The sequence below is a fragment of the Chrysochloris asiatica genome, unplaced genomic scaffold (assembly GCF_000296735.1).
Source record: "Chrysochloris asiatica unplaced genomic scaffold, ChrAsi1.0 scaffold00020, whole genome shotgun sequence".
Classification (NCBI taxonomy): domain Eukaryota; kingdom Metazoa; phylum Chordata; class Mammalia; order Afrosoricida; family Chrysochloridae; genus Chrysochloris; species Chrysochloris asiatica.
The window spans coordinates 20,121,853-20,137,372 of record NW_006408538.1 but is presented as its reverse complement, the minus strand read 5'-3'; the positions used below and the strand labels follow the sequence as shown (position 1 = coordinate 20,137,372).

The 15,520-nt window shown below is 38.5% G+C and overlaps 1 protein-coding gene across 1 annotated transcript in view; it reads right to left on the bottom strand.

Moving 5' to 3' along the window:
* Positions 1–281: 281 nt before the first annotated feature.
* The window catches only part of SAMD8 (sterile alpha motif domain containing 8), a 71,068-nt gene continuing 55,829 nt past the window's right edge, over positions 282–15,520 (bottom strand). The window contains exons 3-6 of the mRNA XM_006835927.1: positions 10,469–10,564; positions 7,487–7,604; positions 762–912; positions 282–586 (exon numbers count right to left, since the gene is read on the bottom strand). Of these exons, the coding sequence (XP_006835990.1) occupies positions 282–586; positions 762–912; positions 7,487–7,604; positions 10,469–10,564 (670 nt within the window). The remainder of the gene's footprint in view (positions 587–761; positions 913–7,486; positions 7,605–10,468; positions 10,565–15,520) is intronic.

Genomic DNA, 15,520 nt, shown 5'->3' with positions numbered 1-15,520 from the left:
GGAACTGACAACAGCCTGACTTCAATCACAAACATTAACTCTGCTTGAGGACTAAGGAGGAGAACACGTATTTAAGTTTTGTTCAAACAGCTATGTAAGGACTCTTGATTGCTCCTTACTGTTTATAATCACAGCCTTGCTCAGAACAGGGAGCTTTACTTTGTCAATATACAAGTCAAAAGGCAAGGCCTCCAGGCACAACCTAGGAAGAGAAAGCAAAGTCATTCATTCTCAACAACTACTGTCTGTTTAATCATGAATCTGTTACAAAGATACTGTCTTCAACCAATTAGTCTTTTCATTATTGCTGGTTTTGAAAATGGCCAACAATATTCATTAGGTACTGTACCATTAACATTGCATTCAAAAAAAGAAAACATGGGAAACCAAATTCTTGCTCTCCTACTCTGCTGATAAGCTCTGGTATTGGCCAGAGTATGATAGTACAAAAATAGTCTTGTTGTGATATAAAAGGCAATAAACACATCAATGGAATAATGTTCATGGGCAGCCAAAATGAAGAAGATTCCAAAGAGGTTGAGAACCCAGGATAAAGTGTGCAAGAAATTCCAGCTTCTTGGTGTATCTGGGAAAAGGACAGAAAGATAATTTTTAAACCACAGTCCTTCCAGTGCCTCTTAGTCACATGCTTCTTATGTTAGTCTGTCTTGCCCATTCTTCATAGGGCTTGATACCCTTCCCATAGTCTCCTCTGCAGCCTGCCATCTAACATTAATTTTGTAGCACTAAAGAATACTTACATTCGGTGACAAAGAAATTCAGCATAGTTAGGACAACTGTGTGGCCACTGAACATATAATCTCCACAAGTGTGAACGCCAGTCAGGGTCATACCAAAGCCACTCCAAATGGCAAAGGCCCGGTGTAATTTCTCCCATACACTGCCATATATCTGCAAAGAAATAAACACTTCAATGAATCAGTGTTGCAAATAATTAGACAAATGGGGGCTTCCCAAATCCACTCCCACTGAAATTCAAATGCTAAGTGACTAGTAGGAAATAACTAAACAAAAGTAAACAGGTCCCAACCCTTCCCCTGTCTAATTCTGGACAAACCTTAAAAATGGGTAGTCAAGATTGGTTACACACAAAAATGTTTTGGTAATTAAATGAAATCAATGTAACGTAATTCCTCTACTGATAGTGGTGGTGGTGAACCATCCAGTCAGTTCTGACTCACAGTGAACCTGATAGGGTGGGTTTCCAAGGCTGCAAAGCTTTAAAGGAGCAGAAAACCTCATCTTTCTCCAGTGCAGCAGATCATACTTTTGAACAGCTATTCTTGTCATTAGCAGCCCAGCTCATAATCACTATGCAACCAAGGCTCCTATAGCATTATAACACAAAAATATACCTAAACTTTAAAACCCCATATCACAGTTGTTTTTGCCAATAAGAAATAGGCCAGAAGAGAGATCAATGGCTACCATTCAATATACATTTCCCCTTTCTTCCCTGGTAAAAGAATCTCAATTTTATTTGAAGCAGCAATGAACTCAGCAACAACAACAACAAAAACCACTCCATGTCTTAAACAGAAACAAAAAGGCCAAAATAAAACCTTTATTCCATATCACACTCTCAGAAATCTAACCTGTTGATTACACACTCTCCAGCTTTCCTTTTCTTTCACAGTTGAGGGCAGGAAAGGGAGAGCAATTTACTATCGGAGAAAAGGAAAAAGAAGACATTGAGCAAGTACAATGATTTCTAATGAAAATAGGGTTACAGATATCAGAGAAATTTTTTTAAAAAGCAGGCAGTGAAGAGACCACCAGAAATATGTCTCAGCCAAAGGCAGGAAACAAGCAAAACCAGTCAACAGAAAGCAAATATGGCTCCATTACTCGTCTCCCTATCCCTTCTCATCTTAAGTGTCCCCCATAGTCTTCAAAAAAATTCCAAACTCAAACACTTCACAGTAAAATGAACAGGACACGCTGAGGAAATAAGGGGTAGAAATTCTCTTTCCCAAAGGTAAGAAGGCACTGCTAATTTTCACAAATAGGCATGCTCCTGGTTCTGTCCTCAATCTCCCTACACCTGGGAATACAATTTCATACAATTAATTTGTTACAATAAAAATGCTTATGGAGTTCATTGCAAGAAATTTAATTGTTAGCTATAACCTTTTAAACTTTCTATTTTTAACAATTTCTTCAACTAATACAGGTCAATAAGTAGATTATCATTCAAAGCAATTAAATGTATTTAGGGCAGATTCAAATAGAAATGACCAGATAGAACTAGTATTTAAAAAACAAAACCAAAAAACCCCACAAGTATTAGAGTCAGAAACCAGGTTGATTCCTACTATAGAGAGATGGTCTCTACAGGTCCCAGTCCTATGTGTGTCCATCCTCTTCACTGGCTGTCCCACAATTAAATCCCCCCAGCTACAGGAGACAAACTCTCTTCTTCAGTATAGCCTAGATTTTTCTTCATTTAAATTTCTCCTAATCAATTAACATACCATTTGAGAAAAAAACATTCTATCCTGACTTAACATTCAAAATATATTTAAGTATAACAAATAAGATCACAAAGTTTTAGATATTGTCTTATATTAATCAGAAGAGCACTGACTCTAAAGACTGATAATAAACAGTATAGGGAAAGGGGTGGTGAAACTGACAGGCATGAGGGGGTTTCAAAAAGTTCATGGAAAAATTCCATTATATTTTAGTTCCATTTTTCCACAAGCTTTTTTTCCCCCTAATGTTTTATTGTGAATTATGTGATCATTTACATGGGAGAACATTAGCTTTACATTCATCCTATCATATATTGTTTCATTGCCATGGTTACAATCCCCTCCATGCATCATCAGCCAGTCAAAGGATTGCATGCAAGCCTGGCCCCCCGGTCGTCAGTGCACAGTCCCTCTCCATCTCTGGGTCTAAAGTACCCAGCTGCTCCATCTCTCCACGTCATCGTCTCTGCCTCCATCTCTGGCATCACTGCTTCTCTGGGTAGGGTCCTGCCCTCTGCTCTTCTGCCTTGATAGTCCCAGAAGACCTCCACTCCTAGACTGCAAAGCTAATCACTCCCCTCCTTTTGCTACAAAAAATGTCTACCTTTACACTTCCAACCCTCACAGTAAGTCCTGATAACAATTATTCACTACTGCATCCCAAGCGACCTATCTGCATTTCATTTCATCAGCCCACCTAGACAGACTGGATACTATTCAGTGGAGAGTCTACCTTCCTCCACGCACTCTGGATCTAGGTTCCCTCTTGAAAGCTTGTAAGCCAGTCACTTCTTACCTTTATAGGCTCCCCATTTTGGGTAGCCAATGTCCAAGTTGCCCATCCCTGTCTACTCTGTGTATGGAAGGGGTGGAAATGATCCTCACTGTAAAGATCTGTTCCCTCTTTTGAGCTATTGAATCCATAGGCGTAAATCAAGTTCATCAAATTGTATCAGATTACTCTTTTTTTCCTCTTCTTTCTTCTTCTAGTTCAGCTCTGATCATCCAGTCATTGAAGCCAGGTCAAGTGGGTATTATCTGCAAGTGTGGGTGTTCTTATGCATATTCCCTCTCTTCTTATCAGCGGAATGCTTCACTCTCCACTCTAGTCCTCTGTGGCTATGTCACTGACTCTGGGCCCAGGAGTTCCCAGGTCTTGCCACACTGCTGGTGGACCAGGTCTCCACCAGGGTGCACAAGAGTCTACTGAATGTTGTAGGGCTTAGCTCACAGCTTCATTGCTGTTTTTCCCACACTTCCCCTTATCGTGACCAATATGGTCACCAATCAGAGCATGTATTTCTATTGAGTCTTAGTCTTAGAAGGGGGTTTGCCCTGAGGGGACCCAACCACTTGCCTTGATGTCTCCTGGGTGAGCAACTTGCTTGTTCTTGTAGTAATCAGTCAGACTGCCTATATTGTTTTGTATTTTTCCTGTTGGTCTTTCTTTCAAGATGTATCTTCAGTTCTTCTAGCCGTTCCAGGCTGGTCTGCTTGTCCTTTCAAGTGGAGATTTTCCATCTCAGAAGATTCTGGATGTAGTTCAGGATTCCACCTATGGTCTTATGTAATTCAGTGGCTTCGCAGGAAGCCTCCTTCACTGGGCAGGTTGCAACCCCATTTTAGGTATTCCAATCAGTTATAGGCAGAAGACGGACTTACAAGCTTTCTATGGTGATATTTCTGGCTATTCCTTCCTCTTCCCCTCCAGTGTCTATTTTATAATATAATGCAAGAAAAACCAAGATTCAAAAGACAGACAAGAATCTTAACATTATTTCCCTTTTCCCCATTCCAACCATGCCCCAATCCCTGTATCCAAGAGCCCTGTTGTTCCAAAGTTGTGCATACATCATTATTTACCTAGGTCCCACTTAATTCATGCAAACCTGTTGGCTTTGTTCTTTCATTTCCCTCCCCCTTCTCCACAAGCTTTTTGAAAACCCCTTCTCTATGAGTTGGAACCGACTCCACAGTACTTAACAACAACATATATATTAATGACAGTCGTGAAAAATTAGCCTTTCCTACAATCCTATCTTTTATTTTTAAAGTATCTATCTATATGTCTGTGTATAAGTATACTTTGTTTTTATATTTATGTATTTACTAATATACTTTTAAACATTACACTTAAATATGTTGCTATATATACAACTGTTAACAATACTATTTATTTTAATTTATACATTTCTATATAATTTACTGTGGTGCTGTAGGATAAACACTGGATTGCTAACCTCAAGGCCAGCAGTTCAAACCCACCAGTTGCTCCTTGAAAATGGGGTCACTATAAGTTGGAACCAACTCAACGGCACACAACCACCAAACTGACCATGAGACAAAGGAAATCTTTAAGTAAAATGTCTACTTATAAAGTTATATATGCTTACTATAAAATTTAAATTATATGTTATTGTTAAAAATCAGTTCCAACTCATAGCAACCCCGCATACGGTTTTTGAGGAGTGACTGGTTGGTTTGAATTGCCGACCTTGACGACCTTGACTGAGATTAGCAGTCTAGTGCTTTTGCTAAAGCACCACAATAAATTACACAGAAATATATAAATAATACTGTTGCAGTTGTATATATAGGCACATATTTAAGTATAACATATAATAGTATGTTATATTGTGAAAAGTTTAAACGTAAAAACAACATTTCAGTATGCTCACTTAGAGACATAGTTTAAGTATTCCTAAAGCCTAGACAAGGTTTTATCACTGTGCAGCTCAGGGGTATATTTTTAGTTCTTGATCTCCTTTGCTAGCTTAATCTTCTCTTGTTGGTATTTCAGCTATTTATACTGCAGTAGAAGACCTGACACTTAATTTTGTTTTACAAATTACAAACAGCATTAAAGTAACAAAAAAATGAAAACTATTCAGTGGGGATTCTACCCCCCACCCCCCAGTCCCACACACAGTCTAAAACTAAACTTCCTCTTGAAAACTTGTAAGCCAGTCACTTCATGCCCTTATCGCCTCCCCATTTTAGGTAGCCAATATCTAAGTTGCCATCCCTGTCAACTCCGTGTACAGAGGGGACAGGATTGATCCTTGATGTGAAGACTCCTTGCGTCTCAGTTTGTATTTTGAGCTACTATATCCGTAAGTATAGGTCAAATTCATCAAACTGTAGCAATTTACACTTGTTTTCTTTATCAAATTTTGTTAAGAGGGATCTGGTGAAAGGAGATGGGGATAAAATTCTTATGATTCAATAGTGAGTAATTGTTATCATAATGAATTTGCAAAGGTCACAACTATAAAGGTAGAAATTTTGTAACCTAAAGGGGGGAGTAGTTAATTTTATAGTTCAAGAACAGGGGACCCTAGGGCCATCAAGGGAGAAGAACATGAGCGGAATGTGGGACCCTGTCCAGAGAAGTGGCGACACCAGTGATGGAGGCAGAGATGATGACATGGAGAGGAGGAGAAGTTGAGGACTCTAGACTCATGGAAAGAGAAAGGTTGTGTGCTGGCAGCCAGAAAGCAGGCTTATAGGATGCACCTCTTGGTTTCTTTTGGTTTTAAATGATTATATATTCCTGAGTGATTCTGTGTACATGCAAAAAAAAAAAAAAAAAGAGAGGGAATAGAAGCAAATACTGTTGAATGATGCACAGAGGGGATTGTAATCATTGCAATGAAACAAAACACAACAGGATGAGTATAAAACCAATGTTCTCCCATGTAAACTATCACTCAATTCACATTAAAAAATTTGAAAAAAATATACAATAACAAAAAAGGTGCTCTTCTCAAATGAAGCTGAGAAGGCAGGAAGGGATAGGAAAGAAGACAATGGGCGAAGGAAACACAGGGAGGACGTGGACAGAGTGCTGTTAACTATGGGGATTACAATCAATGTCACAAATCAAAACGTATATGAACTGTTGAATGGAAAACCATGTGATCTGTAAGCTTTCACCTGAAGCACAACAGAAAGCGAAAAAAGAAGAAAAAAAGTGTTACTACATATATTTGAGTTGGGAACACAAAACTAAAGCATAGAGGCTCAAAAAATAGTATAATAAACTATTTTGTTCAAATATAAAGAGTCACAACAGCAGATTTTGTATTTATAGTACAGGTGATTTTTAAAGGCTTTAAAATTTTTCTTTTTGTAAAGAACTCATTACCCTCTCTCTCTGTTCCTATCTGCATAATCTCTCCTCTGTTTATCCAGAAAGACAAGCTATGTCTACAGTGTACCCAAACAACAAGCTACAGACCATAAAACATAAATACATCATCCATCAGTGTGAATATTTCAGAAAAAACAAAGCTTGGGGAAAAAAAACAACAAAGCTTGGAAGACTGGGTATTTTAAATGGAAAATGGTCAAACTGCAATGTTAATAAAAAAAAGAATGGAGTGATGAGGACAGTGAAGGTACCAGAGCCATTGTACATGAGGAACTAACAACACTGAGGACTCCTGGTGTGGTGCTGTAAGATCAGCCCTGGACTTCAAATACAAGGTCGGCAGTTCAGACCCACCAGCTGCTCCTCAGGAACCCTATACAGTATTGCTATGAGTTGATGACACTTAACAATAACAAACAAACTCCACTACTGTGGAGTTGATTCCAACTCACAGTGATCTTATAGGAGAAAGTAGAACTGCTCCCTCAAGTTTCCGAGGTTGTAAATATTTATGAAAGCAAACGGCCTCATCTTCCTCCCATGGAGCAGCTGGTGGGTTTGAACCTACTGTGCCACCAGGGCTCCTTTTAGTCCAAGGAAGGAAAATGGTAATTAAAAGACACATTTTTTGATGTTAGCTCCACTAGGTAGAGCTAGTTGGATGAAAGTAATAGGAGGTAAATTCCGGCTTAAGACTGCTGCCAAATTATTTCTAGAGTACTGCAAATACTGAAAAAAATACCAAAACATTTTAATATTAAAGCAAAATGCCATCCCGATTGCATATATGGAATCACCAACCCAACAAGAAAGAATGATACAGAAGGTAGCAGAGTACCTTTCCAGTACACTGTAGGTGCTGTCCAGGCACGGAGAGGGAGGTCACAAACATAGTAAAGCAGCGAAGCAAGAATACAGTGCCCATCAGACTACAGAGCCTTCGCAGAAGTATTGACCTGTGAACAGAGCAACGAAAAAGGGGAAAAGATCAGAAGAAAACAAACCCCAAAACTCCAAACATAAAATGTTTACTTAAAGGGAAAACAAGAAAGGAAACAAACACCTAGACTCTTCAAGAGGACAGGATCTTAGAGACATCTACTACAGCATCGTTATCTAGTAGAACAGCATCGTTATCCAGTAGAACTTACTACAATCATGAAAATGTTCTCTTACTGGCCCCATCCTACAATCACTAGTTACAGGTGGCTTGTGAGCATTCCAACTATGATGAGTAAAATGTTAAAATTTTACTTTATTTTAATCAGTTTAAATTTAAATAGCCACTTGTGGCTATGTGAAGAGTACAACTTTAAATAAAATTCAAAGGGCACTGTTTCATAGGTAAAATATAAAGAGTTCTATAAAGAGAAACTAAAACCTGGAATCCTGGTGTGCTGCTGCAGGATCAGCACTGGACTTTGAACCTCAAGGTCAGCAGTTCAAACCCACCAGGGGATCCTTGGTAACCCTATACAGGATTGCTAGGAATCAGAATTGACTTGATGGCACTTTACAACAAGACTAGTGCTTAGTACTAGTCAATTAGTCCTATTAGTCATAAGTTGCTCATAAGTCATTTAAGAGAAATCAAATGAAACAACCTGTGATTTTAGGGTTTTAAAAAAATGTTGCCTCTATTGCTGCTATTGTTATGTGTCGCGTGTACAGCGCTTTCCAAGGCTATAAATCTTTACGGGAACAGAAAGCCTCATCTTTCTCCAGTGGAACAGCTGGTAGTTTCAAACTGCTGATCCTGAAGTTATTAGCCGCCTGGTTCGTAACCACAGCATGATAAACTAGTTACAAATTTAGCTATCCAATACAAATTTTAACTTATTCACTTAAGCTATAAAATATTAAATTTCAGAGACAGCAACAGATTTCAAACAAAAATTTTGAATAACATAATTTGACAAACAATGAACTGCACTCTGACACCACCATCTTTATAAAATATACGTTATCCCTCCAAACAAGAGACAAGAAAGAGTCTTGAGGGCAGGAACTATCTATGAGGCTTTTAAAAAAATGCTTCTGCCCACAACAAAAAAAGCCCTGAACACAAGGCTAAGTATATTTCAAACTTCAATATGCACACCTAGGATGGAGCCAGGTATCCAGGTTAACAAGCACCCAGGTTATTCTAATGAGCAGTATGTAAACCAAATGAATCCACTGTTACTGAGTTGGTTCCAATTCACAGTGACCCAATAGGGCAGAGTCAGAGCTCCATAGGGTTTCTGCAGTGTTAAGTCTTTATGGAGGCAGGATGTCACAGCTCCCATGGAGCCTCTGGGTGGGTTTGAACTGTGGCCGTTCTGGTTATCAGAGGAGTGCTTTAACCACTGTGCTATCAGAGTTCCTTAAGCGGCACACAGATAACCATTTTTTAAAAAAATATTTAGTGTTTTAGGTGAAAGTTTACACAGCAAATTAGGTTTCCATTTAACAATGTCTACAAAAATTGTTCTCTCACTTTGGTGACAATTCCCACAATGTATTTAAATATATAAACTAATCAACTATTTGGTTTAAAGGTAACCTCCAAGAGTAGCTTCAGTTTAAGTTTAAAAAGCATCTTAGGGCAGTAGTCTTGGGGTTTCTTCTAGTGTCTACTGGTCCAGTAAATCGTTTTTTGGTTTTTTTTAGGTAAAGAATTTGAATACTGTTCTACATTTTTCTCTTATTTTATACTGGACCTTCTACTGTGGTCAGAATGACTAGGCACCATCTATTAAAGAACACAATTTCTGAAACACTAATTAAACATCAACACTTGCATTTAACTGATTATGGCTAAGCTTTCTTAAACCTACCAAAGTTTCCTACAAAAGCTAAATTTTTTCCTGCTGTGAAGAGTGAAAAAATTCAGACGCATGGGTCTTGTGAGGCAAAGTTAAATCAGAAAGCAGCAGAGATACATTTTTTTAAACCACATTTGCTTTACACATTCCAGAGTTAAAAATATTGCTCTAAAACAGGAGATGATGAGGGTCAACAGGGCCTAAAAGCGAGACAAGAATAGCAACCATCAGCCTTTCTTTTCACCTTCAAAGCACTGAAATAACTGCTGCTTAGGAATGAAGCCACCTCTGTGGTTGACCTCAATCACTCCCTGGTGAGGAGAGAGAATAAAAAATTCAAGAAAGTGATCTAGAGACAATGAATAGCTGATACAATATCCACTAACTTTATAGTTCTTTAAACTCTTTTTTACTATATTTTGCCTTAAATCAAGTAATTTTTTCCTCTAACACTTGCTTTTTTTTAATTAAAAAAAAAAAAAACTTCCCTTAATATTTCTTTAGTTAAAGTACCAAAGGAAACTTCACTTATATAGCAACTTCCTATACAACCTGAAATGCAGAAATGATATGCAAAATCATCTCTTCTTTAATGGACCTCACAATGCAGAGAACAATTTTTTCTATCCATACATCTAAAAAATACCTTGGAGGAGTTTCTCTCCACCATAAAAAAGGACATTTCTTGTCTGTTTCTAAATTAAGCTAAACCTGTCAATGATGTTTAGCTTAATTTTTAATGTTTAACCGTCAATGATGGATCATGGCTGATCATCCCCATCTCTGATCTATCTGTCCCTGCAAAATGCATTCAGAATATTACTAAATAAGCAGGCATTATCTTAGGCTAACCTTTTTGTTAATCAAACTCAAAACAATTTCTTTTGTCGATAACTGTATTATACTGGTCAGAGAAGGAAATTATGAAACTGCATAATAAAAAATAAGATTTGATGACTACTACATAAGAAAGGCAAAAGACAGGTAATCTTTTAAAGGAGTAAGTGAGTTACCTGTGTTTGTGGAGAAGAAGAACTAGGAGCCAAATATAGCACAAAATCATGCCACATACTTCTGTCATAGCAAAGGCCCATGGGATTCTAGGAACACTAGAACAAAGACGGGAAAAAAAAAGACAGACACAATTGAAATAGGCTACATAGCTGGTTATTGGGTGTTAGGCATACCTGTGGTTCTATTTTTATTCTTGTACATTTCTATTAACAACATTTATACAATGAGCATTCATTAATTTAATAACCAGGAAATTAGTTATTTTCAAAAACAAACAAATCTGAAGGAAAGGAAAGTTATTAGCAGAGTCTATTCATTCAGGGATTCATCGTTTACCTATTATCCCAGAAAGAACAACTCACCCTATGTGTTTCCAACCTATTGTTGCCTTGAGAAGGAAACACTGCCTGGTCTGTTGCCATCCCCATGATATAGTGCTATGTTTGTGCCTACTGCTAAAGCCACTGCAACAATTCATCTGGTTGAGGGTCTTCCGCTTTTTCATGGACTCTATTTTCCAAGCATGACATCCTTCTTCTAGGGGCAAAGTACATGAAACAAAGTCTCATCGACCTTATTTCTAACAAGCATTGGGGCTGTACTCCTTTGAATACATATTTGTTCATTTTTCTGGCAGTCCACAGCATATTTAACATCACTATGATCCAAAGGCATTAATTCATCTTCTGTTTTCCTTATTCATTATCCAATTTTCACAAGCCAAAGAAACAAGTGAATATGCCATAGCTTGGGTTAGGTGCACCTTAGTCATCAAAAAAACACCTTTACCCTTAATAGGGAATACACGAGCAGACATGTGCTCTGATTGGTGACCAAGTTCATCATCAATAAGGGGAAGTGAGGGAAAAACAGCAATGAAGCTGTGAGCTAAGTCCTACCATGTTCAACAGACTCCTGTGAACCTGGGTATAGACCTGGTTGGCCAGTAGTGTGACAAGACCTAGGGACGCTAATGCCCAGAGTCAGTATCATAGCCACAGAAGACTAGAGTGGAGAGTGAAGTGTCTAGCTGATAAGAAGAGAGGGCATATGCACAAGAACACCCACACTTGCAGATAATACCCACTTGACCTGGCTTCAATGACTGGGTGATCAGAGCTCAACTAGAAGAAAAAAGAAGAGGAAAAAAGAGTAATCTGATACAATTTGATGAACTTGACCTACACCTATGGATGCAGTAGCTCAAAAGAGGGAACAGATCTTTACAGTGAGGATCATTCCCACCCCCTCCATATACAGAGTAGACAGGGATGGGCAACTTGGACATTGACTACCTAAAATGGGGGACTACAAAGGCAAGAAGTGACTGGTTTACAAGCTTTCAAGAGGTAATCTAGATCCAGAGTGCGCAGAGAAGGCAGAATCTCCACTGAGTGGTACCCAATCTGTCTGGACTAGGCCGATGAAAGGAGATGGGGATAGGACTCTTGTAGTACAATAGTGAGTAATTGCTATCAGGACTGACTGTGAGTTTGGAAATGTAAAGGTAGATGTTTTGCAGCAAAAGGAGGGGAGTGATTAACTTTGCAGTCCAGGAGCGGAGGTCCCTGGGACCATGAAGAGCAGAGTGCGGGACCTACCCAGAGAAACAGTGATGCCAGAGATGGAGGCAGAGACGATGATGTGGAGAGATGGAGCAGATGGGGAGTCTTAGACCCAGAGATAGAAGGACTGTGTGCTGACGACCAGGGGGCAGGCTTGTAGGGTATACTCTTTGACTGGCTGATGATGCATGGAGGGGATTGTAACCATGACAATGAAACAATATATGAGAGGATGAATGTAAAGCTAATGTTCTCCCATGTAAACTATCACATAATTCACAAAACATTAAAAAACAAAAACAAAAAACCCTTTGCATTTTAACAATTCACAGAGAATTTTGCCCAATGCAATATGTCATTTGATTTCTTGATTGATTGCTGCTTTCATTGCATTGATTGTGGATCCAAGTAAAATGAAATCCTTGACAACGTCAATGTTTGCCATGTTTACTGTGATGTTACTTATTCATCTTTACATTTAAAACTTAACAAAGCTTATGATGAAAATGTGAACAGTTGTATTAATGGATTTTCCTTGAAGGCTTCTGAGTATTAGCTTATTACTGACAGCACTGTACTTCAGGATCGATCCTGAAACAATCTTTTTGACCAGTAATATGACATCATTCCTCTTCAATTTGTCATTCCCAGCATAGATTATTTGTTGTTGTGAAGTGCTCTTGAGTTGGTTCCAACTCATAGCAACCCTGTACAGATAGGGTTTCCAAGAAGCAGCTGGTGAGTTTGAACAGCCAACGTCGCAGTTCAAACTGACCTTGTGGTCCAGAGCATTATCCTGCAGCGCTACATATGACTGTCCAACTCAAAACAGACAATGTAAGTACACTTCAGCTTACAAATTCCTAAAATATAATTTTTTATACATTCAATTTAAGCTCTAATGAATTCCAACTTTCCAAATTGGAATTTCCCAAATGTACGAATTCCAAATTCATACATTTGCCATATTCCTGTTATTAATGGAGGTTTGCAGCTGTTTCTTCTCATTCTGAATTGTGCTATAGCATAAATAAAGGTCCAGAAAGCTTTGCTCCATCCATGTCATGAAGACGTCAACATACTTTGAGAAGGTTGCGCTTCCCTAGTCATACATAGTCTGTTGTTAAGTGCCATCGAGATGGTACTGACTCATAGCGAACCTATGCACAACAGAACGAAACACTGCCCAGACCTGAGCCACCTCACAATTGTTGCCACGCTGGAGCTCACTGATGCTGCCACTTTGCCAATCCATCTCACTGGAGGTCTTCCTCTTCTTCTCTGACCCTCCACCTTACCAAACATGATATCCTTCCTGACAAAATGTCCGAAGTATGAGATGAAGTTTAGCCATCCTGGCCTCCAAGGAGCCAGATCTGCTGGTTCTTTTGGCAGCCCATGGCACTTTCAATATTCTCCTGCAACACCATAACTCAAAAGCATCAATTCTTCTATGGTCTTTCTTACCCATTGTGCAGCTTTCACATGCATATGAGGTTACTGAAAACACCATAGCTTGGGTCAGGCACACCTTAGTCCTCAAGCTGACATCTTTGCTCTTCAACACTTCAAAAAGGTCTTGTGCAGCAGATTTGCCTAATGAAATACATCGTTTGATTTCTTCACTGCTGCCAGAAATTCAAGATGGATTTAAAAGAAGAACAAAACAAGAGATTATCTGATGATTTCTGGTGAAACCTGGCAGAAAGCAGAGAACTACTAGGAAGAGGTTTGTTGTTGTTGTTGGATGGTGGTGTTAGGTGCTATTAAGTCTGTTCAAACTCACAGTGACCCTATTAGCTGGTTCTGCAATATCCTCACAATTGATGGTGTGGTTCCACAGTTGGACCTTGTTTTGGCTGATGATATTGAACTTTTCCACTGTCTCTTCCCACGGATGTTTACTTTTGTTTTATCAATTATTGAAAGGCATTTTACTGTATAAATTATAGCACTGCAAAGAAGAGGAATTCCAGAACATTTAACTTTGCTCATGAGGAAACTGTATAAAGACTAAGAAGTAGACTTTCAAACAGAACATGAGGGCACTCCATGGTTTAAAATCAGGAAAGGTGTATGTCAGGACTGTATTCTTTCAACACACTTATTCACTCTGTATACTGAGAAAATAATACAAGAATTTGGATTATATGAAGAAGAACACAACATCAAGATTGGAAGACGCCTCATTAACAACTTACAATACGAACATGACATATCAGTAAAGGCTTGAAGCACTTACTGATGAAGACTAAGGATTACATATGACCTTTAGTATGAACTATGTCTCAACATAAAGAAAACAATCCTCACAATTGGACCAGAAAACATTATGATAAAACAGAGAAAGGACTGACACTGCCAAGGATTTCAATGTATGTGGATCCACAATCAATGCCTTAGGAAGCAGCAGTCAAGAAATTAAACAATGCACTGCACTGGACTAATCTGCAAAAGACCTCTTGAAAATATTACAAAGCAAAGCTGTCACTTCAAGCACTAAAATTTGTCTGGCCCGAGTCTTGCTACTTTCAATCACCTCAGATACATATGAAGGCTAGACAATGAGTTTTTGTTGTTAGGAGCCATCCGTACCGACTCATAGCGACCCTATGCACAACAGAAGGAAACACTGCCCGGTCCTGGGCAAACCTCACAATTGTTGCCATGCTTAAGCCCATCTGTCCACTTTGCCAACCCATTTTTCTGGGGATCTTCTTCTTTTTCTCTGATCCTCTACCTTAACAAACATGTTATCCTTCCTTCTTTACACTGAGATGTACTCCATATCGAAGGCTGTGCTCTATGATCTTCATCAGTAAACATTTTAAGTCCTCTTCACTTTCAGCAATCAAGGTTGTATCATCCGTATATTGCAGATTGTTAATAAGTCTTCCTCCAATTCTGAGGCCATGTTTTTCTTCAATATAAGCCAGCTTCTTGGATGATTTGCTAAGCATACAGGTTAAATAAGTATGGTGAAAGAATACACCTCTGTTGCACACCTTTCCTAATTTTAAACCATTCAGTGTTGCCATGTTCTGTTCAAACGACTGCCTCTAAATCCATGTACAGATTTCTCATGAGCACAATTAAGTGTTCCAGAATACTAATACTTTGCATTGTTGTCCATAGCTTGTCATGATCCACACAATCGAAAGCCTTTGCGTAGTAAATAAAGCACAGGTAAGTATCTTTCTGGTATTCTCTGCTTATGAATATTAACTTATCACTGACAGCACTGTACTTCAGGATCGATCCTGAAACGATCTTTTTTTTTTTTTTTAAGGTTTTTATCGTGGATTGAGTGAAAGTTTACAGGGCACATCATCAGTTTCACATTCAACAATTCATATAACTTGTTTCATTATATTGATTATAATCCCCTTCATATACCATCAGTTAAAAGTATTTCTCTCTATCCACTTTAGCTTTTTTAAAAAACACACAAACAAAAAAACCCACTCAGGCATATATAATAATTTA